This window comes from Trichoplusia ni, chromosome 5, assembly GCF_003590095.1.
Source record: "Trichoplusia ni isolate ovarian cell line Hi5 chromosome 5, tn1, whole genome shotgun sequence".
Classification (NCBI taxonomy): domain Eukaryota; kingdom Metazoa; phylum Arthropoda; class Insecta; order Lepidoptera; family Noctuidae; genus Trichoplusia; species Trichoplusia ni.
Genome location: NC_039482.1, coordinates 3,771,145 through 3,797,095, shown reverse-complemented (window position 1 = coordinate 3,797,095; position 25,951 = coordinate 3,771,145). Strand labels below are relative to the sequence as shown.

The following is a 25,951-nucleotide window of genomic DNA, read 5'->3' as shown; positions in this document are numbered from 1 at the left end:
ACAGTTGGTTTGATTACTTATGTATTTTGTATATGAATCATGTGTGTTTATGCAATACGTTTACGAGTACTACAGCAATAAAACGTTTATGTCAATCCATAGAGACATTATGTCATATATTTGGTACGCATCTGATATGAATACAGAAATGGAATGGAGAAAAAGAAAAAAAATATTCTAAATTGCGTTTCTTAAAAAACACATCTTTACTGAAATCATGTCTTTCTTTTCTTTTTTTTAATATTTATTTTAATTATGACCTATATTTTATTTCTGCTAAAACCCAGTATAATAATAATGCAGCCGAACCTTTTAATTACAAAAAGATACCAGATACATTTATCTCGAAATCAAAACATATAATTATCAAAAACTTGAAGAACAAAAACAGCCACGGAATTGACGAATTCCCACCCAGTCTAATAAAACAGTGCGCTAATGAACTAACCTTGCCATTTTATATACTCATAAACCAATCCTTTGAACAAGGTATTTTTCCTGACCTACTCAAAAAGGCGCTCATTAAACCCATTTTCAAGAAAAACGATAAAACAGACCCGAACAATTACCGTCCAATTGCACTACTACCAACGGCATCAAAAATATTTGAAAAAGTCATGTGTAACCGCGTTTATGCATTTTGCGAAAAATATAGTGTATTCAATGACAGCCAAAATGGATTTCGCAAGAACCGATCCACTGTTTTGGCTGTCTACAAGTATATCCAAGAAGCACTAAAAATTATTGATAATAAAAATTATGCTATTGGACTACTACTAGACATGACCAAAGCTTATGATAAAGTACAATTTGATATTTTATTAAATAAACTCTACAACATAGGTATCCGCGGGAAAAGTCATGACTGGTTTACATCATATTTAAAAAACAGAGAACAAGTCGTTGAAATAGAACACTACAATACACAAACTCAACATATTGAACAAATCAGATCACAAAACATACCCGTAAACGCCTCCATACCGCAGGGAAGTGTCATAGGATGCCTACTGTTCTTAGTCTACATTAATGATCTCCCTAATCACATAAACGAAAAGAGCGTATTATTTGCCGATGACGTCTCTATTCTAACATCATGTAGTAATAACCATAATTTAAACCAAACACTAACATCTTTACTTGACACCACAACATTTTGGATGAACGAACACAACCTCGAAATTAACTTTAATAAAACAAAAATAATTGCTTTTCACCCGCGACAAAAAAACCCCATAAATATTAATTTTGAATACAAAGGATCGAAATTAGAAATAGTAAATAAATTCACCCTTTTAGGCCTAGATATAGATACGCATATTGACTGGAAACCTCACATACAGAAATTAAAAAGTAAGTTATCTAAATTTGCATATGCTCTCAGAGAAATAAAGAAAACTACAGACCTCAAAACAGCAATGGTAACATACTATGCGTACGCGTTCGCTTGGCTTAAATATGGAATAATATTGTGGGGTAACAGTACAGACGCACCTTTACTCTTTACAATACAGAAAAAACTTATAAGAATACTTACTAACATCGAAGACACCGACTCATGTAAACCACACTTCAAAGAACTAAACATCTTAACTCTGCCCTGTCTCTATATATTTGAAATTTGTAATTTTGTAAGAAGATACCCTCAATTCTACAATAAAAGAGAAGACATTCAAACAAAATATAAACTTCGACATGGAAATCGACTCAATCTACCAACTTCACGATTAAAGATGCACTCCTCTAGTGCGTTTGTTACGTCCATTAAAATCTATAATAATTTACCAGAATACATAAAAAATACAGAATCAAACAATATATTTAGCAATAAACTGAAGCGATTTCTCTTAGATAGAAGCTACTACACAATCGACGAATACTTCAAATAAAATTCTAACTACAAACAAGCAATACTTAATACATTAATATATTTACCTCACTTACCGTGCCATATCTTTAATGTATAATTATATACTTACTATTTAGTTAATAAAAATACATATAGTATATAAAACAATGAATAAAGATTTATATATAATATAGAATGTATATAGTATAAACTAATAATATATAAATATGTAATAAAGATTAATAGTAAAAAAGTAATAAATAATTAAAATAAAATAAATCTACATTAAATATGTAAAAGTAAGATTCTCTTCCTTGATTTTAATATTAAAATGTTAAAAAGCGCTCTTCATCCTCTCCTCTAAAAAACTAATTTTGCTGTGCCCGACAGGGTCCATAATTGTTTCTTTTAATTTTACCTACCAGCTTTGTACACATTATGGAATGCAATAAAGTTATTGATTGATTGATTGATTGAAAATGTTAAAATTATTATTTTCATTGCAGACTAGCTGCTTGCACGCGACTACCTCATTACCAATGCTCTTTGATCTATGCGGTGTATACTAGAAAGAAACAAACAAGTTGTCAACTAAGGGAGTCCAGATACTCTTATACAGATATTCAAATGATTCAGCTACAAAAACTGACCAATATGAAGGATTACTTATACCTTAGTATATGAATCATTCTCTATTATTTTTAAGCGTCTTCAATCTTAAAGATCTTCACTTCAGAATCTTATATCTCTGTAAACATTCCTAGATATCATTTACTTAGATGTATCTTTAAAAAAATATATAGGTGTAATACTAGCTGCGCCCCGCGGTTTCACCCGCGTGAATTCGTAGGTCTCGTTCTCGGTGACTTTATATTATTTGAGGCGGAGGTGAATCCAATAAATCACTATCGTAACATAAGTCAGGATTACTTAATACGATGGTTTAGTATTCTAAAATTTTCGATCCTTTTTTGCGCTAGTTATTTTCTTTCATGATAACCAACCAACCAACCCACCAACTTGACAATAAAAAAAAAAAAAGAATTAGCGAAATCGGTCGTGCCATTCGTGTCACTCGTGATGCTGAGATCAAGGGGAATAGGGGTTCATTTTTATTTATTTATTGAATAGAATAGAACGGTAAAAACCAATTACACTACTCATAGACACATAAAACAACTTATGATCAAGATCAGTAACTTATATCTAATCGGTACAACATACGAAATTTTAATATAAATTAAAGATATATGATATTAGGGAAGGTTGGCGCTCTTTGGGGGAGGCCTACGTTCAGCAGTGGACGGCGATAGGCTGAGATGATATGATATATAGTTCATTTTTATAATTAGGAACAATTATAAAAATGAACCCTATTCCCCTATTTATATAAGATATAAATTACCTGATGATAAAACTGTTAAGCAGTTTGGCAGACGAAATACAAATTAGTTATTTTACTCGTCTCTGCGGCGCGCCGTTATGTGTGCGTACGGTTGTTACAGAAGATTTAATTTGTTTGACAGTGACATAAAATAAAACTTGTATTAGTACAACATCACTGTATATTACAAGGGTTATCCACACACAACGATTGGCGCAAAGTTGCGTTGAGATGACTACTAATTTGTATCTGACCTATAGTTATTTATAATAATTAATTATACAAATATACACTTTGATATCATAACCATTAATTTGTTGAATCAGAAAGTGTACAAAGTCTGTTTATTGCATTAAACCACTGAAACAGTTTCGATTAAATTACCCGTGAAGTTATCGAAGTAAATAATTTTAATCTTAATGTTGTGGATATAAGGACTGTTTTAGCAAAGCTGGATTTGCTACTGAGAATTGTAACGGGAATCTGTATATTGATGCTGTGCTATGTTGTAAGTGTTGCTACCCTTATTCAAAATGCATTATTATAAAATAGCTTAAAATTCTACCTTTTTGTAATCTAAATTCTGAGACTAGAAGTATTGAATGAAACCAAAAAGAAGACAGCCTTTAGTTTTTTTTTTACTCCAATTTCCTCTAATGCTAAGTCTAAATCTAAAAATATGGTTGCAGTTGTAGGATAAATATACACACACATCTTAATCCAAGTACCGTTGCAACGATCGGTTGATAATACTAAGTAAAGGGAAAGTGTTAATAGTGCGTGCGAAAGAATGACTTAAGTTGATTTATTCATGCGTATAGAATGCCCGACTACTATGCCAGTTTGTAATACAAAGATTCTTAAAAAATATCAACGTGTTTACACTTTCTCAAAAACCTGACGTGGCATCATAAAAGACCTGAAATTGATTTTAACTTAAACCCACGCTGAATTTAAGCTTGACCTATTTCAAGGGTTTTAAATGTATCACAAGCAACACAAGTAAACCCGCTCATAAGTTTGGAAATCAGGAATAATTATTAACGTGCGATTGATGTTACACTTGCCGGAATCCAGAGTCCTTCATTCAATCATTACTGAATTTCGCTATATAAATTCACAGTAATGTTTGTCCCAACTGTAAAATACTGTGACATTTAGAACTCTAAGTGCCCAAATTAAAACATAACAGATAACTCGTCATATAAAAGGACGTTAAAACCAGTTATATCCATACTTACACTAAAAATTGTGAATACAAAACTGGGGTTAACGATTACCACGTGCGAAACTTATTATTACCTCGTTTCGGCTCGCATTTTGAGACATGTGCCATTCGCGGGCACCTGACTATTGAAGGGCACTGGTTTCCCCTCGTAACGTAACTATTAATTCTTAACATCCTTATTATTCAATCCTCTTTCGCATCTGCGTATCTCCTTAAGCTTTTTTGAACGAGGCAACGCAAGTTTCCGATTCTCGACGACGTATTTTTTCCCGAATGCAAAAATGACTAAGCGAAGTTCTAAAATGTGTTTCGTCTCTTCATTCCTCTTGATTATTATGAAGACATTAAGCAGCCAAGGGAAATTTTTCTTCCTTCCCTTATTAAAGACGACTGTTTGGACGCTTAAGTTTTAGAGACTTAGACGCTATGAGATCAAAAATAGGTGTTAGAATCTGTTGCGTGACTATTGTAATGCATTGCCACGTACTGGCCAAACGCGAGACACGTTGAACGGCAGTCTAGGTTTAGGCAGTCTAGCAAGATCTGATACTGCCCGCTTCCCCCCTCCCCCCGAGAAGTTATCTAAAGATTCCTCCTTAAAAAAATACAACCAGACACGACAAACCACAAAAATATATGTCCTCGTTGCTGATCGAACCATCGACCTTCGTAGCCAGAACCATTAACCACTAGACCAACGATGTCTCAGTCATATTCGGTCTTTGGTTGAATCCGTTTATTATCTTTTTGCCTGTGTATTTGTTCTACATTTAACTAACTGTGCTGGCTTATTAGTTTACCGTTACTGTTTAAGTTTTTTATCTCTATTTTTATATTGTTTTGTCTTGATCGAATAAGGAAAGTTTAAAATGACTATGAATGAATGAAAAATACGTTGTACGCACGTTTCTTCTTTGGATTCGTTTTAAAAGTTTATCGGAACCATGATATCCGATCATCTTGTTTTTTTTTTTATTCTAACCTATTCAATTTTCTCGAAATTTGAAGATTATCTAGAATTATGCATGCCTTATGTAAGTCATCTAGGTACTTCGTAGTCATTGTAAAGTGACCGGTATATTATAAACATACTAACAGTAAAATTGGTCTGTAGGTATCTATTTACACTTTCATAACTTATCCTCAACTAATATATTAAAACTTAAAAGGCGACATGTGGTACTATTCGCCCTAATTCCCGACATCAACAAAGGCAAAGCCGGTAGCAAAAGCTAGTTTAAACAAGAGGTGAATAGACTACGCTATAGAATAGAGATGTCCATTCAACAACGGCTGTATGACCAGTTATCTTTGCTCCAACTGTTATTCTATTATAACTATTGCTTCTCCCTTAAACTTTGGGAACCAGTCCTTTTGTACTTACTAAATAGGGAGATTTGGCTCTAGCTATAGAATTGAAGTAACTATCTTACTCCATATCTTACTAATATTATAAATGCGAAAGTTTGTATGGATGTATGGATGATTATTCCTCTTTCACGCAAAAACCACTGAACGGATTTAGACGAAACTTGGTACACGGATAGTTTATAACCAGGATTAACTTATAGGATAGTTTTTTATCCTGATTTTCTGTTTCCATGGAATCATGTAGCGGGTGGACCCGTGGGTAACAGCTAGTTAGTATACAATATGCATACGAGTATATTGTGTCCTTTTATTTCTTTCTAAGTTAATGCAACAAATATACTATGATGTTATTTTCGCATACATTAATACCTGTGAATGGTACCTGGGTCAATGCCGACGTTTAAAATGAGAGGGCTACCGGATCTCCCACGCATTTTAGATTCTATGAATTCCTTAACAGAATAGTTTATTGATAAATGTTGATCTAAATGCCATGATAATTTTATGCTTGTTTTATTTGTTATCTAAGTTATTCCCAAAACTATTCATCTGAGCTCTATTTGCGATCACATGTCTTTTAATACAAGGCATTAAGGTTCACTTTTGTATCAACTTGTTTGACTTTCATTGTAGTGTCACTAATCTGAGCTATTATAACTTGACTGTTGTTAATGTGGAAGCAGGACAATGCTCTACAGTACCAGTATCGTCATCTCGCTTCCACATCGCCGAAAGTCCTGGTTTTAGAGCTACTACAAGCAATTCAACCAAGTACTATGCCTGTCTATCAGAGCTAAAAAGTATAATGAAATTGGACTTTAATGCCTTGTAATAAAAGCCCTGTAAATGTTTCCTGACATATCATAATTCTAATTTTAGAAATCGTTGCGAGCATTGTTAGCCTATATTCACACGGTACGATATTTGTATTGTATTGTGACATCAATGCCCTTGTATTACGCATTTAATATGCATACTTTTATTATGCAATTTGCATGAATAATATTGATACTTCATGTACTTGTTGAGAGCCAATCGTTAGTCGTAATTCTTTAAACGGGGAAGTCCCTTACTTGGAACATTACAAAGTGATGAGAGGAAGTTATATGAGTCATACGTTTGTCAATAGTACATTTATATGTTTAGTGTTCTTACTAAATTGTATGTTATATAATTTCAGGAGGCCGAACGTCGAGTAGACGATGACGAGGACAGGAGCAACCCTCAGTACATCCCAAAGAGAGGGACCTTCTACGAGCACGACGATAGAACTGCTGCGAGGTAACTATTCAATCCTATATTTCTTTTTATCTCGCCCACTGTGTCCCACTGTTGGGCCAAGGCCTCCCCCAAATCCTTCTACGATTCTCTCTCCTGGGCCTCATAGAACCAGCCCGTGCGGTTTCTATATATGGTGATTCAAAATGCTTGAACGTCTAGACAATGCTGTTGAATAGAGTATTTGACAGAACTGTTTAGCCCGTCAAATAGATTTCCTAAAAACATTGGATATGTATTTTTTCTTTTATCTTGTTAATAAAAACTTAAGGGACACAGTGATTTACAATATTGTGTGACGTCACTTGTACACACCAGTACGCTTTTTAGTAGCAAGTGATGATTTTAGCCCTCACTACCAAAATCAATATCAAAAAGTTTTTATTTCAAATAGGCCGTTTCTCAGGCACTTTTAAAACGTTACATTACTGACTCTAGTTGCACCATACTGTACCATACTGAAGTGCTTTATATCTTCTTTACTTTTATTGATGAGGGAAAATAAAAAATACGTATCCAATATTTTTTGGCAATCTATCTGATGGACTAAGCAGATCTTTTCTTCCGGTGTCACTAACTTTCTCCTCTTTCCTATTATTGGTCATAGCAGTAAAAAGTTACAAGTTATTAATAAGAGTCGTCACACCACACACACCACATAAGGATCGACTATTTCACATACATTGACAACGGGGGCGTAGCTCAGATGGTAGAGCGCTCGCTTAGCATGCGAGAGGTACCGGGATCGATACCCGGCGCCTCCAAAACTGGAAACCAAAACCTTTTGTTTCTGTGACAAATATTAAAACACTTTTTGCATTTTTTTTTACTTTTTCTATTAATAATTATTAATTTAGAGTTATTTTAAAATACTTCGGCCATTAATTTGTATCTATCTGCCTTTTATACTAACTAAGAAAATTTAATAAAAAAAAAATCAGTAAAATTTTAACATGCTCTCAAATGACTTGTTTATTGAAGCTGTCCTAATCTAGAGCTAACTGTTCTTGTCATGCCCATGTGACAGTTTCAGAATGTGTTTCAATGATAAAAAATACTGGATGTCTATCATTAGTGTAGTTTTCGCCAATTATACTTATCAAATGTGAAAGGCAACTGGTGAACAATATTAGTGGCTAATAAAGACTAAAAGTTTTATTAACTAAAAGGCAATAAAAACATGTAAGCAGAATTACCGTTCAAAAAACTTGATAAATATATTTAAGCAGCTCTTAAGCAGCTGCGTTATCATTAATGCTTGATCTAAACCAAGCACTAAAATAATCAAAATTCCTTACGAACTCAAATTTTCGGTTCTGTCGGCATTATGCATTAAAGAAAATCTAAAAATCACTTACGCGTAATTAAACCGTTATTGTATAAATAAATCAGCCACTCAATTTAAATCGGAAAATAATTTCAGATCTATACTATTTCTAAGTTAAATAAAATAAAGCTTATGTTGTTACCCGTCATCACTCGGACATCAGATATCCTAACCATTTTTTGACTGTATGGGTAACTGAATAATAACGGTCACCATGCCAAACCCACCGTAAGTTACATGACGAGTTCGATTCCCGCATGTGGTAAACCTTGGTTGGAAGCATCTTTGTGTATGAATGTCTTGAATCTTTGTTCTCCTCACTTCCCTATCTGTGTAAGAATTCAATTCTTTTATTCGGGAATCTTTTCCTTTTTCATATAAAAACAAATCTCCACAGATTTCCCTAATCCCTCTACAAAAACATGAAGTTTCCTCTCAACATTAAGACCTTGTTGGTTCAGTTTCGGTATCCCCAGCTTTCTATTGCCGCATCAACGAACACTCCGGTCATTACCGCTTCACCGATTGTAATTGCCAACACGCATTGTTCGATGTTATGTAATTATCTAGTTATCGACATATTTGTGGGTAGTTGTGTAAAGTTTTATTTATGTGTTAGAATATGTTTAGGTGTTATGTTGGTGGAAGATGTTAGTTTATTGATTTAACAATCAATTTTATTTATCAATATTATTTAATGATTTAGTCGAAAAGCTCGTGACACCACTGTGAGTCCTTGATTAAGGACTTGGTTGGAAAGAATTGGAATTGGTTGAAAAATGGGAAATATAATTATAAATACATGACTTAATACTTTTCTCGGGGTAAATTAAGGAATTTAATTATTTTATCTCGGTGTGAAATTGGCACGAGAAAGGGGAGGCCTATGCTCAGCAGCGGGAGGATAATGGCTGTGGATGATGATGATCTCGGTGTGGTTTCAAAAGACACCCAGACATGCTTATCGCTCTCTGTTTGTTTGGCGTGTTGACCAACTTTACCATCCTTATAGTCCACTTGTTACCAAACATTAATCACATTAAAACCCTTGTCCAGCGGCGAGGAGTCCAGCAATGCGACGTCAGAGGCCGCGTCAGAGAAGAAGGAGGGCACCGACACGCCGCAGACCGAGCGCCGCCGCCCGCCGCGCAAGTCAGAGATCGTCAACAAGTGGTCGCACGACAAGTTCAATGAGAATGAACAGGTAATATAATACTGACAACAAATTCTATATTCTTATTAAAGAATATAGAATTTTGAAAGGTTGTCAGCTCCTGACTAGATAGTTTAATTCCTATATCACCTTGTCCACATAATTTTTTAACCACCTTTGACGTATATTCTTGAAGAACTGGAAAAAGCATTCTTCTATTTGAGTACTTGCTGTGTTTTTGCTACTAGTGTCGCAATAAATGCGAAACTTTTAAATTTATTTTGATCAAAAATGGGGGAAAATTTAAGCACATTTGCTAACTTTTCTTTGGCGATTCTAGATTTTATCCCGTTTTTCCCATCATACGTTACACCTTCAAATAAAACCTTATCAATAACATTACTATGTTCTTCAATAAAATGATTTACCTTCTTCTGTTTATAGATGCCAAAATCTCGCGACGAGTTGGTAGCGATTTATGGGTATGATATCAGGAATGAAGACGCACCGCCACACGCGAGGCGGAACAGGCGTTATGGGTAAATATAAAGTATTTTTAATAATTAAACAGACTGCTAATGTCATAAATAGATGAAATTAAAGGAAATTGAACCTTATGTAGGTGTTAAACAAATGAGAAACAAGGAATAATAAAATGCAATTCTTGGTGGAAGCATAACTTTGTATTTTATTAAGAAAATAAAATAATATATCCTGGGAAAACTAAATATAAAATATTGTTGGAAACAAATCTACGATTTTTGGAAATCTGTTCGACGAACTAAATAGTTTTTTTGATGGCATACTCAGTTCGGTTACTTCATTTGGTTACATCAAGAACTTGTTCACTCATACAATTTTCCAACTTCTATTGATGTTTTTATTGAAATATTTTGGAATGCAACTAAAATTTAAAGTTTATACAACATTGTTGAACTTATTTTGTACCATCTGTGGAATGCAATAAACAATAGAGTATCAATTATTTTGTATTGAAAACTACATGACTGACTTTATCATGCTAACCAAGGAGGTTCCGGCATTGGCGGTTAGTTAACCAACATGTCTAAGCATGCTGTTATGTTTATTATATTTCAGGATTTAAGTTGAAAATGTTTTTATTTAATAGAATACTTTGCTTATTTGAGAAGCTTTCCGCCTTTAAATCTTTCAAAATATTTTTTATTTAAAAGTGCTTTTAGAAGTTGTATTAAATGTATTTTTTACTTTATTGAGTAGATTACACTAGATATTGCATGGTTACACTACATACAGCTTTTAATGTGCTGTTAAGGTTTTATAAAAAATAACCTTCTTAAAATTTAAGATTTCAAGAAGATTAATTTTTATAAAACCTACGCGTTTTTACGCGTATATATACATATTATTAACAATGCGCTCTTGCACCGCTGCACTCGCTCGCGATTCTTGCTGTGAATTCACGCTGACACCGAACGGAGAACGGCGCTAAGCGTGAACTCGCGAAACCATCTACACTCGCGTTCCGTGGCCTTTCGCGCCGCGAGTGTAGAGCGCACGTTAAAGTTGTTTAAAACGATGATTACAAAAACCCACTGAGAGATCTTGCATGTATTTCCACCACCGTTATATATAATACACAATGTTGCCCCGTGGCCCGCAGACGCGGCCCCAACAAGTACACGCGCACGTGGGAGGACGAGGACGCGTACCGGCGCCAGGCGGGCGCGCCGCCCCCGCGCAAGCCGCCCAGCATGGACGACTTCCCCGACCTCGACCCCGCCAAGCGGCAGGCGTATGTACCACTTCTATATATTGAATTTTTATAATATTTAATCTTTAAATTGAATTTTTATAATATTTATCTATTTAATCTTTCTTTTTGAATACACATCAAATTTACGGGATAGATTCATAGCTAGTTTAAATTGTCCCATTAATCCTGTTGTCGGTTGTCTAGCTAGATGAAGATTTTTTCCTTTTAAATTTTTTATCACCGGTCAAAGGTGGAATTCAAAAATGGTTTTTTTTCTTCTTTCTCTATTGTCGTTCTTTTTGCATGCTTACAATTATGAAAATATGGTTACTGTGAAAGCCCGAACTACTGATTATACCTGATTTTTCTTAATGGTAAAAAGTCCGAACTGTTCTACGATCATCAATTATTTTGAACTTTCACCACCTAAACTAAATAATAATCGTAAAAAACCTATAAAATCGATTATTCTTTACATATTCTTATATTTACTGACTCGCGTTAGTTAGATTTACTGGTAAAACCTAAGAATGACCAATATTCGGGCTTTTACAGTAACATACATACTCCCACCCAACAAATTAAAAAGCGTCGTTGTTTCCTATAGCAAGCCACGCGCCCCTCGCCCCCGCTCCAAATCCCAGCCATCGGCCGGCGAGTCTCCCGACAGCGGCGAGCTACGACGGTCCAAACGGAACCCAAGAAACGCTCGGACAACACCCCGACGTGCCCGACCCGACCGACCCGAGCGAGCCGAGCGGCCCGACAGGCCCGACAGGCCCGACAGGCCCGACCGGCCCGACCGACCCGAGCGCAACGACAGGCAGGACCGGGCCGATAGACCCGACCGCGAGCGCGTGGACTTGCCGCCGCTAGAGAACTTGACTATCACCGCCAGTGTTAATAATAACAAGTGAGTGTTTCCATTATCTTTATAATTGCGTAATTAATACGTTTTTATTACAAAATGTTATGTTAGGAGTAGGTCGACATTGAAATGGCTGTGAAACGTCTAGCTGTCTGAGTGACAGGATGTGCTGTGTGTACCTTCTGTGTGGCGGTCAGTAGCCAGCCCAACAGGTGCAATTACACGTGGCGGCGACATTTCTCTTCCATACTAGCAATAATACTGCTACAATATTACTTTTAGACGTGGCTATAGGCCGCCATATACCTATATAGACATCACAGTCTGACAACCAATCTAACTAAACTTGATATCGCTTAGTCAGGTTGGTTGTCAGACTGGCACTAGGTTGTTGACTGGGTTGAGGAGGTCGGATAGACAGTCGCTCCTTGTAAAACACTAGTACTTAGCTGCATCCGATTAGGCCGAATTTGACAAAAACGTCGTTGGGAAAAGGCTACAATGATGACAGTGAATTTTCCTCATGATATCTTCAACCAACTATAAATATAAAGTGAAGTTATGTTGTCCCAGCAGTGGGCAGGCGCGCAAGGTGTCGCAGGTGGCCCAGCAGCGGCCCGTGCCCACCGACACGCGCAGGAAGCCCAACACCAACCATGCACAGGTAATGTACTCATCCATACTTATGTTATAAATGCAAAAATATCTCTATAGCATACCGGACGTCGTGGGTTCGATTTTCACCCTGGACAAAGGATTGTGTGCTGAGCACGATCATTTTGTTTTGTGTCTGGGTGTAATTTATCTTTAATTATAGTATGTTAAATGCATTAGAAATATATAAGTATTTATTAGTTGTTTAGCACTCATAACACAAGCTTTGCTTAGGAAACTAGATGGCGTTGTGTTAAAGTTGCGGTATATTATTATTCATTCCTTATATCTAAAATTGCGCCCATCCCGTGATAACAACGTGTTTTGCAAGGATTTAGTGTATTCGTATAATGATATTAATAATTATGTTATACCAGCCTTCACCACAATCCAATCCGCCGCGGAACAAGTCGCCGCCGCAACAGCAACAGACGCAGAAGTCGCAACAGAACAACCAACAGCAGCCTGCCAGTGAGTTATATTGTATTACTTACGTGAATAAGTACTATTCTTAAAATGTTTAATTTAAAACATACGACACCGATAGCCGAGTGGCTGAGACTGGGTGTATTTGTGCATGTGAATTGTATGTTTGTGAAAAACCCCCGCGACACAAGGATTAAATTCCTTAGTGCGGGAGTCGTTATAAAAAAAGATACGGTATACAGAGTGTTCGATAGATTTTAAATAAAAGAATTTGAAAGAAAAAACAATAGCACTTGCAATAAAAATCGTTGTTAACTTTACGCCAACACCATTTGATGACTTTTGACTGATGATCGTCCAAACCATCTTAAAAGAAGCCCAAAAGTAATTAAAAAGCTTTTCATTAATAAAGTCGGTAGACACCATAATCTTTAACACCACCACCATTTTTTCACCACCACCTTTTTTTTTAACACCATAGTATAATACCACCATGGTACAATGGCGGTCTTATCGCTAAAAGCGATATCTTCCAGACAACATTTGGATGGACAGGACAGTTATATGTATTATACTTTTTGCTATATGAATATTGTGTTCGTCCCACCAGCAGGCGGCGGCAGCAAGCGCTACAGCAGCCTCCGCCAGCGCCCGCTCGCCGACTCATACGCGCCGCAACCCGCCCCGCAGCAGAAGCCGCAGCAACCACAGCAACAACAACAGCAGCAACAGCAACCAGCCCAGCAACAACCACAACAGCAGCAGCAGCAGCAGCAGCAACAACAACAACAGCAGCCACATAGATATATCGGTGGTAAGTAATTAAGTTTACAATCACATTGTCACGTAATTATCGTGAGAACTATTGATTACTAGCTTTTCGGCCGCGGCTTCGCCCGCGTCGAGGTCGGTTATATCGCGTTTCCAAGAGAACTTTTCAAAAGTCCGGGATAAAAACTATCCTATGTTCTTTCTCAAGATCAACTCTATCTCTGTACCAAATTTCTTTAAAATCAGTTTAGTGGTTTAGACGAGAAAGCGTAACAGACAGACAGAGTTACTTTCGCATTTATAATATTATATAGTAGGGATTAAATGATGCAACGGTTTACAATACAGGAGTCCTTAATCATGAGCTAACGCCTGGGACTCCGGTTGGGTTCGAAACTAGTCGGGCAATCCCGAAAATACGAATGAGTAAACCGTTGCATAATTTAATAATGCCATAATATTGTTGAATGCACGGACAGCAGAGTGAAGTCACTTCGTCAAATCCACTGAGCGCGACGTGTCGCGGTTTCATCCAGAATCAGTTGGGTCGTAGCAGAAGATTTATTTTTGTACTATGCTTACCAGGTCCTAATGAGTTTGTCGGCGGCAACCACGCGGCGGCCCCTCAGCAACACGCTCACCCACAACACATCATACACCAGGTAACTGTTACAGCTGGTGTCATGTTTTGACTGTTGACTGCACGTAAACCATTCTGCGCGATGGGATGTGGGTTCAATCCCCGCGTGAGACGCGCGTTTGTGCCATCCACGAAAGCTTGTCTTAAGTCTGGGTGTTCTTGTGCATGTGACTTGAGAGTTTATAAAACTGAGACATTTTTTTTTCAACCGACTTAAAAAGGAAGACGTTCTCAATTCGTCTGTAGTTTTTATTTGTCATTTAACGTAAAATAACTGTCATTGAATCTCACAAAAATGTCATCTTTTGTGTCTTAGTGGTCTTTTACAAAATATTATGATGAGTACAAAAGGCGGTCTTATCGCTAAAAAGCAATAAAATAATAATGTAGTGTGTATCGCAGCAGCAGGTCCGCGCGGGCCCGCACGCGCCCTCGCCGCCGCAGACACACGCGCCGCAGGTAATGTACCGATATAGCTCGTAAGGAACACGCTTTAAGGGGCAATTTACACTGGACTGGGGTGCTAGCTTCTTACGAAACTTCTAACTTCTAACTTCTAACGAAATCGTACGGGCCTTTGATCTTTATGTCAATTGTTTAAAGTTATTTTGTTCTTTATTTAATTGACGATAGCATGAGTCCAAATAGATCCTGGGTCTTGAGGAAAATACTCTCGAATGCGCGTGATTTTTTCTAAGTGCAAGGCTGTGCAATCGTTTACGGAAGTCGGCACTAATTTTCAGCGAAGCGCCTTTAATGTTAATACTGCATTAAAAGAAGCTAGCCTCTTTTGAGGAAATAATTTGAATGTTCATAGAAATGGGGTTGAGAAGTCAGTGGATCAGCAGTGCGGTGGCTAGCGTTGACAAAGGTCCATGCACGCTCATATTTCTGGCGTTATTACCCAAAATCATTCCTCCCACAACGCCAGTATAAATTTATCCAGCGGTAAAACGGGGTGAAGAGAGGTGTTTTTACAGTGAATAGAAACAGAGTTTTTATTAAGACTTGGACGTTTAAAAAGACAAAATATTCTCAATAATTTCATAAACAAATTGTATCCAAGCATTTTTATGAATGCAAACGCATGCAACCCCCTAAAAACTCTCTTCTCTATTCACCTAATTTTACGGTACTTAAAACTTCACATTCCTGGTCCTGGTGATATTGCTTCCGCTTGGTCCGTCCGAATGTGTCCAGTGAGTGATGGTCCCTCCCGCCGCAGGTGCGGCTCAACATGCTGGAGCAGCAGCAGCTGGGCGCCGTCTCGCACCCGCACCACACCATACACAACATGACACAGCCACATAATATGGGTAACACTACATGTCTTTTAATACTTAGATTGCAACGGCTATCCGTGACTGCACGGGTAGCTGAGTGGTAGAGGTCACCACGCCAAACCCACAGTGCGCGACGTGTCGTGGGTTCGATCCCCGCGTAGGATAAGTATAAGTGGGATCCACGAATGCTTGCCCCGAGTCTGGTTGTTGACTTGAATGTTTGTGAATCCATGCGATACAATGACTAAAATAAATACGGGAGTCTTTTAAAAAATATTGGGTGACATCGGGAGAAGAATGTGTAGGATTCACGAGTAACCATAGTACTGATCTACATCGTGTTTGCCTCGCAACTGAATCGTGGTTATGTGGACAACGGTACACGCAATTAAAATGAAAGCGTTACAGTATCGCTGCAATTAGTTATCGTTGGCGAAGGGCTTTAATTTAACAAATTCTACTTAGGCCTTAATTAAATCGTGTGAAGTACATAGGATTAAAGAGAGAAAAAATTAATTTTTTTGGATGGGTATAGCTTCTGGTCTCCAGCCTCTCCTGCTATATATCTATCATGTTTGCACAAGCATATGAATGGAATTAATTCTCTGCAAGTACAATTCGCTTACGCTTATTATTGGTAAAGCAGCGTCCAAATAAAGTTGAATTGAGTAACAAAAGTAGTGTCAAAATGTTCCTTGTACATGACACACTGGGTAAAGATGATCTAAATTAAAAGATCTGATGTTCATTTTCTTCAAGGATATCTTTCAATTTTATCATTCGAGGTAATGGTAATGGGGTCTTAGCACTTGCTCTTATGTTGAGAAGGAATATTTTTAGTAATAAAAATGCTTATATTGTGTAATATTTTAGGTCAAATACAACCCGCCCAAGGATACGCGCCGCCAGCCATGATGCCCGCTCAATATATGCAGGTATTTATCATTTGTTAAATATAATAAGAATTCTGTAACTGGGATGATCGACGTCGTCAAAAATGCTGTTAGAATGGGATTAGTCGGGCTATGTTAGCCGCATGGACAGTGATCGTTGGGAAAAGATCACTACGAAATAGTAGCCAGTGGGTAAACGGTGACGCCGTGGTCGGCCTAAGAAATGGTGGCGGGATTCTCTTACTATGGGGGCTTAGCTTTTGCCCATCAGTTTCTGGAAAAACAATCTACCTACTGCTTAACTGGTTTCTATAAAGTGATATTCACAAGGTTTTGATAACCAACATTTTGATAAAATTTAAGGACTTGGGCAAGTACGAGCCCAAGTAACGCTCGGTTGGTTTATAACCTCACGCAGTCCGGTCAATATTTTAGTCAAACTTTGATGAAGAATTATTTTCGAGATGAAGAATTCCTACCGTACCCGCAGAGTATCCTCAAATCTTCACGAATAAGAATAATTGAAGGTGTTTGTATGTATATACTGACGTGTATTTCGTCCTGCAGCAGAGCGGCAGCGGCGCGGTGTTCCCTGGCGCGATGTTCCCGGGCGCGGGCCACGCCCCGCCCCACGCGCCCCCCACGCCCCCCCTCACGCCCCCCCACACGCCCCGCAACACGCACCGCCTCACCCCACCTACCAGCATCAGATGTACACGCCGCATCATAACTATGTGAGTTGATACTTTGATATTGATAACAACTTTTTGTTTGGTAAGGCGGGGGGATCCTCATAGACACCTACTCCCTCGGGTGTGGAAATGGGTAATGTCAGACTCTTACTGACCAAATCTGAACCGAAACATTGTACTAAAAAAAAGTACTTTAAAGATTTGCGAGATATTTAACAAAATCGGTGGCGTACAGTACAAGAATGAACATATTGTGTACATTTATTCTAATTAATCTCGACCTAAATTGCAACTGGCGTGGCCAGAAAGTACTACTCGATAGCCGAGTGGTTGAGGTCGCCACGCCAAACCCTCTTTACGTTACGTGTCGCTGGTTCGATCCCGGGTACGACAAGCATTTGTGTGATGAATGTTTGTGAAATCCCCGACACAGTAACATTCCTTAGTCCGGGAGTCTGTGTTTGTCTGTAAAGAGAAAGGAAAAAGCAATTTATGTGTTCAATCCGCCCGCAAAACAAGGATAATTTCCTAAGTTTGGGAGTCTGTTTGTGTATAACATGAAGCGTTATGTGGCAGGTGGGCCCGCAGGCGGGCGGCGTGACGTACTACAACTGCGCGGAGCAGGAGCCGCCCGCGCCCGCGCCGCGGCCCGCGCGCCGCCCCACCGCCGCCATACCCATCGTCAGCCCGCACCACGCCGACAGGTCGCTACTGCACACTGTGGCGCTACAATGGTGACATCATTAATGCCACTCTTGTAGCGCCACACTGTACTAGTCGTTGTAACAGTTCTGTCAAATTTGGACGCTTCGCGAAATCTTTAACTTTGAGAATCATAATATCCAAAAACCGCTGTGTGCATATTTCATTATCTTAAGTAAACAATATTTAAGCCTATTTTATAGCGCCTAGGTACTTTAGAATGTGTAATGTACTTCGGAACTTGTTGTATAGACCAGTCCATACAACAAGTTCCATATAATCTTTTCATTTAAAAATTGTAAAATTATGAAATATAAAATCGCCCTTCACCGTTATTTGTTATACATAAGTTAGTAATTTTGATACTTGATATAACCTTAAGCACTCAACGGCGCGTCTTTGACGGTCAAAAACCATATAAGCTAGAGCAGCTGATATTGCTGATTTATGAACAAAAAATAGTAATTTTAATTCTAAACATAAGATCGCTAACAATTATTTTCACCCAACAGGCCAGCTAACTCCTCTGAAAAAGACAATATCGATCGGATCGTAGAGAACATGTTCGTCAGGAAACCCTGGCCCGCGACACATGGAGCAGGTAAGATATACACTTTTTATATTACTATAGTTATCTACAAAAAGTTACTAAACATTATTTGCTAGGACCACAGCATGTAAATGGGTTGTTGACGAATTATAAATCGTCATCCGTCAGTTATATAAGAAGAAAATGTAACACAAGTATTTTATTGTTTGTCGGTTAACAATGAGCTGATTAGATTAAAACCGATCAGGTTCGAGCCGAACTGACGACACTGAGGGTTCAGGCTAGAGCTAAATAAAAAGGTTGGGTGACGACTGAATATTTGACCAACTATATACCAGCAACAAATGTATGACCATAACATACCTTGCCTATTACTACTAGACGAATGGCCGGACAAAAAACAGACCCTCTGTAATAGGGTTCCGTATTTATGCTTTGAGTGCGGAACCCTCAAAAAGGACATTAGCGCTTCCGTTTTCTAGGCATACCTACTTTGTCCCTACAAAGATTATCGGCTGATCGTAAATCGTATCCAAACTCCTTACATTAAATCTAACTGATGGATTGTTTGCCAAATTGTCAACTATCCCATGAATTGCAAGATAGCAGTACGCATTTCGTGATAAAGTACACGCTTCTATCATTTTTACTACTTAGCATTAAGACCTTATATTTTAGTCAATACATTATTTGGTGTTCTGTTTTACAATAATCTTACATTATTTTCTTAAAGTAATATGTATTGACGAATGCTACGTTGCATATTAACTACTATCGACTGAAAATGATCCCACGGGTACATTAAATCGTAGTTTTTGCGTGAAAGAGTAACAAACATCCATACATACTCACAAAGTTTTGCGTGTATATAGCAGGATATTCATTAAAGTAATAATTTATGCCTTAAGATTTGCTCTGGGCGAAACTGTCGTTGCAAGCGTGGCTGCATTCTCGTATGCAATAGAGGGACACGGCTCGCTTCTAACTGAAGAACTTTTACGAACGGGATAGAAGATCCCATTTTAAGTTAAACCTATTTTTATTTTACTGTTAGTATCTTGTATTTACTTAGTTACAACTTGTAGTTAACTATCTCTTAAAACAGGAGTGATTGTTGTGGAAGAGGGACGGTGGTATTCGTCGTCTCGCTCCCACAACGATACAACGTAATATCTAACTTAACGTATACTTGGTAGGCATTCTTTGATGAGCTTATTGGTTACCTTTGTCTATAATTGAAGTTATTATAAAGAGAAGACGTTCCTCTTTTCATTTATTTTTTGTTAATCCCCCGACACAAGGATTGAATAGCTTAGTGCGGAAGTCGCTTGAAAATATATAACATTAAGTGATTACATCGATTTTATATGCTAGGATACTTTATTTGGTGTCCAGTGATGATTGCTTGCGTTAATGATCGAGGTAGCCAATAAGCCCGTTGCAGGGTGCATTAGCTTTAGAATTATTAGTTAGAATATGCCTCGTACTCCGTAGTTAGGTAAGCGTTTGCCATAGTTTTTCTAAAGCATACAAAAACTAAACCAAATTACAGATTCAAAGGACAAACAGCCCGAAAACCGCAGCTCCCAAGAACCAGCCAGCAAAGAATCATCGCAGCCCAACAGCCTAACATCAAGCTCCATATCAACCGACTCGAAACCCTCAGAAAGCAGAGAAGAGAAGACAGAAGAAGTTAAAGAAGTGAAAGAAGACAAGAAGGCATCAGAAGAGACTGTCCCTCAAGAAAGTATATCAACGGATGCCTGACTGATAAGGATCAAGTTGTACGAATGCTATCAAGCTAAGTACTTCAGGAGGTAATCTTTTAACTAATGGACGGTCACGCCAATTAAAACTTATATTGTCTAATAATTGACAACTTTTCCCAAATAAAGTGATTTTTCAGATACAAATGACATACAAAAGTATCAGTGTATTTTGGTCATTCATTGAAGTTGTATTAAGTACCAATATAAGTTGACCTCTTCGAAAGATTTTCGGAGTTTATCCAAGTATACATGTACCGTGTGTGAGATAGATACGGTAGTATTTTGATTACTGTCAACTGAAAATGCACTTAGTGTACATCAAGTTAATGACCAATTTTGGCTGACATGAATTGGTTTATGTTATTTGTATCTGGTTTTCACTTGAGTTGTCAACGGTAATAGGCAATAAGCCTACAGGTTGTTATAAAAATCACGAATATTTTGCGATTGCATTATATCTGTTTGTATGAGGAATATTTACTTATCATTACGTATGATAAATACTTACATTGAAATTTTGTCGAAAAAGCACTCATATTTATTGGCCGTAATTGTAAATGATACGTACTACTTAGTGACGTTCTTAAGTGTCTTTTTGTCTCAACATTCCACTATCAAGTGAACGAGGCAGCATTATACTTAAGACGAACTTTCTCGTGTCGTTTAGGAACACAGCAGTGATTAATTTGTTTTCTTGATTCAGTATATCATGAGCTTGTTATGAGTCGTAACGATTTCAGCGTTATATGTTAAAAAGACAACACGTCAGTAAGCTCAAGGTAACACATTTTCTTGTAAATTACTTACTATGCCAAATACGCCAATGACTTGGTTCAATCTTTTGAACGAATTTCCAATGTGATTACATTCCAAAAACTGACATTAGAGACACGCCTCGTAAGATTTAACCGCTACCTAAGTAATTAAAAGACAAAACATTCTCAGAGCAGTTTTAGTATCAAAATAATGCGGACAACATCGCATACATTGTTCTGAACCCAAAGCAAGTTGCTAAAGCACTTGTGTTATGGAATTCAGATACAACGAAGGTACCACAAACACCCACACCCGGGAAAATGTAGAAATGTGAATTTATACATTGACCTGACCGGGGATCGAACCCGGGACCTCAGAGCTAGCGACACCTTGAAACCATTGCGTATGCCATTCGACCACGGAGGTTGTCATATGCAGTTGTAACTATAATACAGCTGATAAACATACTCATATATTATCCCTAGAAACATACATATAGATAACTTAACTTAGTTATCTATATGTATTTGTGTATGTTACTCATACAGACAAGTAAAATCAATTCCAATGATATTCGAGATGTTTGTTACAACAAATAGGCCACTTCTTATATTTCTAGCGAACGACTTATGACTCCAATCACCTACTAGGATAATAATATACATAATATTAAGTATCCAATAAATTGTTTTAAGTCTAAATGTAATAGCCGTCAATTCCTTGACGAAATATACTTACAATTATAAATCATTGAATAGTAGTGTTAATAATAATCAAAATTTTGACCTTAGCTAGTTAAGACATGTAAATTATTCGTAAATTTATTAGTCCGTGTAAATTTATACGTAAACATAGATTAAGATTATAGAGACGGCGGGAATAATCAAATTTAATTTAGTATTTTTATAAACATACATATCTCGATTTGAACGAAATTGACTCTTAGTGCCTCTACTATGAGATTTTATAGCAAGACTGTGTTCATTGTAAGAACGAGACAGCGTATTACACAATGTAGAACGGCATCTCGCTCCCGCAAACGACAGTTTTCAAGAGATTATAGGAAGAGGTCAAGTCAATGATTATATATTTAAGGTTTTCAACTCTGTATAAAATTTTGGCCTAGAATATATGGATCTTGTAGTTAGTAAGTAGAATTTGGCGTGATCGTCCGACAATATGAATTATATGTAGTTTTCAAATTATACAGGTTGGTTATGAACGAGAGATGTATATAAAGTCTTTTTATTTTAAATTCGAGTAATCAAAAAAACCCAATTTCAAAATTAATTCATCACAAATAACTAATTTCAATGTTACTATCTCATGGCTTTTTCACTTTCGGTTACAGGGTACTTTAGAATTGTTATTTTTTCTTTTATTGCATAAAATTGTTATATGATAAAATTCAGTACTTTGTACCTGTGTTTAGCAAAATTCGTACAAGACTGGAAGCAGACTTCAACGTTTAATCGTAAAATTACTTACTCGAAAATTTAAATTATTGAGGACAATGTGTCTCTTGTTCAAACTATCAACCTGTATACTTCTTTGGCTGTGTTAGGATCGGTTAGGTTGTAAAAATAGTCTATTTCAACTCCTAAACATTACAATCACTCACTATACAATTTGCAATGTCTTGTTGCAGACATGGTTTTCAAAAACATTGGTATATATTGTACCTATGCAGCTCAAAAGCGTAGTAAATTTGTCATATATTGCTACCGTATGACCTTAGTATTTTATATACGTATCGGTTTCAATATATACCTAACTAAAAAGTTCGAATCCATTAAGGTGTTATAAATTGACTGTGTTGCCAAGATACCTTAGGTTAAATATTCAAGTGTAGCAGTCAAAGCCGTTCACTGCGAAGATGATTTAATGTTGAACAGAATAAGGTTGACTTTGATCTTGCTACCAGATCTTAATAAGTTCTGATGCCACAATCCATCTAAAGGTTGTCAATTCTCGATACACGAATATGATTGATCAAAAGTTTAGACGCTGTGTATGTGTATGTATGCATACGTCGATAGTATTTTCATGCGTTAAGAGCAAGTAAATAAATGTGGCATAATATTATTGTGTCAAAGCCCCTTGATCGGGGATCATCTTTAATAACTTTAATTAAAAGTCTGCAAAGAGAAATTGCGAATAGTGTAAGATTCATTGCCGAAAAATGGCCCAATTTGTTTCTATTAAGGCCATGTTTGTATGAAGGCCTAAAATGTGTTCAAGCTAGATGTTTGTCGTTTTATATTCTTTTTGATTGGACAGACTCTAGTAATATACTACAGTTCGATACCAAGAGTAAAGAAAAATTAAATCACGAACAGGCTTGCGGAAAAACAAATTCATGCGACTATAAGACTAGGCCTTACTAAGCACCGTATATAAAGCTCAGGATTTCAATAAGGCCTTTGATTATTAAAAAAAATCAAAGTCTATAGAAATAAACTATTTTTACAACCTAACAAGAGTACTCTTAAACATTAAGAATGAATTCTAAATCCTTATATTATATAAAAATACTACACGTCTGTTGAATATTGTTCAATTTTAATAAGGGTCTGTAGATAAAACTTTCCTCACATAGTATGTCTTATAAATACCAATTAATGCGAAGTCGTAATTAAGTGAAAATAAATTATTTTATTGATCGACTTCGAAAGAGGTTTGCAGTGTACACGTCGGTTTGTGCAGATGTTATTTTTTTATTTTATTGAGGCCGTGGCTTAAACTGTGGACCAATTTAATCGAAATTTTTTGAATGAATATACTGGATATTATATAAATGCGGTTGAATTCTTTAGTGTTAGGGTTTTTATTAAGGCCATTTATAAGCCAGGGCCTTATTAAAACCACTCGGACTTTGTTGCATTCGTCGGGTTATCATTATTACGTGAATAACGATTTATTTTGTTTTTTTTTTATCGCGATCTCAGTGCTTTGTTTGTTGTAATCGCATATTGTTATTATTATTAATTAATTAAATGCCACGATTTTTTCTTTCGCGTTAGACGCTTTGGTTTTTTGTCTCGTTAATAATTTTAATCACAATTTACAAAAAAAATGGCGTATCACAAATTCAAATTGACACTATCATTATAGTATTTTTTTCCTCTCCTTCGATTCCCACAAAATTATCGTGATTAGAAAGTAAAAGTCGTTTTGTCGAAAACCTATTGTAATGTTGAATTTTCACATTTTGTATGTAATAAATGTTTAAATACTTAAAATAATAAAATTAAAAGAAATCGTATAAAAATATTTTTATTTAAAATCTAATATTTCAACGAGAATTTAGGGTTCTATAAAACTATCTCGGTATAAGACAAGTTTAAGTATAAAAAAGATATAAATAAAAATTAGACATAACATTCTTCTTTTTTGTTTTGATTTAAATTATTTCGGTTAAAAACTATTTTCTCTGGTCTTATTCGTTCTGGCTACAAGTCGGAGGTAAAACTTTAATTTAGAAAAACCGATCAATGTTGACTGTGTACGTATATTAAAATAAATTAAAAGTGTGCTTATATGTTCCTATAACTTGTTCACCTTTGGTCGAATTTCTTTGTCTAATCTACACATGAAAATATCACCCTTTTCTGATACAGTCAGGTAAAATTTGATGGGATGTGATGTGTGTTGTGTTGATGATTATATGTTTAATAAAATTCATGTCAGTGCAGACAAAGCAACGAGCAGAAACTAGTATTCAAGACTAGCTCGTTAATAAATACAATGGCTTTTCTTCAAAGTCGTCGGCTTTTATTGGGCAAAGAAATTTGACCATTGGATCTTGTAGAATGTGTGTATGTAATTTCATACAAATCTCCTGAATTATTTGAATCGTTGTGTATGAGTTTCCATTTCTGACTACCCGCTAAGTGAGCGTGTTATGGGTTATAGGCCTTTATACCATTCTTCTAATTTTAGGGTCTCCTTGCATTATGGCGTAACATGACAGAATAAACATATAAATAAAAAATCGATACAAATATTAAAACTATTCGTAGATGATGACAATAAATGAAAAAATATCGTGTTTGGACGGTCTAAAGTTATCAATTCATGCTGATTTTGAAAATATACAAAAATAATAATTACATTCACAATTTGAAGAAAAAAAATCTAATATTTTCGTGTATTGTCTTAATGAATGGAGTCCACAATTGTATGTGTATAGATTTAGTCTTAAAGAATGTTGTATGCAACTAGTCTTTTTTTATAAGTATCAAGCGATTACATACCTTAGTAAAATGACCATGGTCGGACTTAAAATAAATTTTGACGTTACGAGAAAAAGTATGAAAAGCATTACCCTCCTTCTGTACCGCAGTCGGGTAGAGGTCGGAGCATGGTCAAAGAAATTTATTTTTTATTGAAAATCACTGACAGGTAAACGTAAAACGGGCAATAACGTTACAATTGAGTTCTAAACGATATTTTATAATAAAACGATGGGAAAATTATAAAAAAAAAATGCTTTTGTAAACTAAGCTGGTTATTTATTATGATAAGTAAATCTTCTAAAACTGGTCTTTTTTTGTTTTATTTTTTCTCCTTTTCATTAAATTTTCAATGTTTCTTTATTGTAGGCTTTCGGCACGTTTAAT

General features: G+C 36.4%; 1 protein-coding gene and 1 non-coding gene across 6 annotated transcripts; both read left to right on the top strand.

Annotated features, from left to right (window-relative positions):
* Positions 1-7,012: 7,012 nt before the first annotated feature.
* LOC113494111 (protein CASC3-like) lies at positions 7,013-21,571 on the top strand (the record flags this gene model as incomplete). 5 transcript variants are annotated; one of them, XM_026872263.1, is given in 17 exon segments in its annotated part: positions 7,013-7,113; positions 9,494-9,641; positions 10,035-10,129; positions 11,233-11,364; positions 11,933-12,238; positions 12,767-12,857; positions 13,225-13,318; positions 13,884-14,087; positions 14,630-14,706; positions 15,075-15,143; positions 15,910-16,000; positions 16,841-16,902; positions 17,428-17,493; positions 17,571-17,594; positions 18,129-18,256; positions 18,767-18,855; positions 20,357-21,571. In XM_026872263.1, coding segments are annotated over 17 exon segments (1,992 nt in total), but the record flags the coding sequence as incomplete, so codon positions are not given.
* Positions 7,802-7,874, top strand: Trnaa-agc. Its single transcript has one exon. It is a non-coding gene; the product is annotated as a tRNA-Ala (tRNA).
* Positions 21,572-25,951: the final 4,380 nt, after the last annotated feature.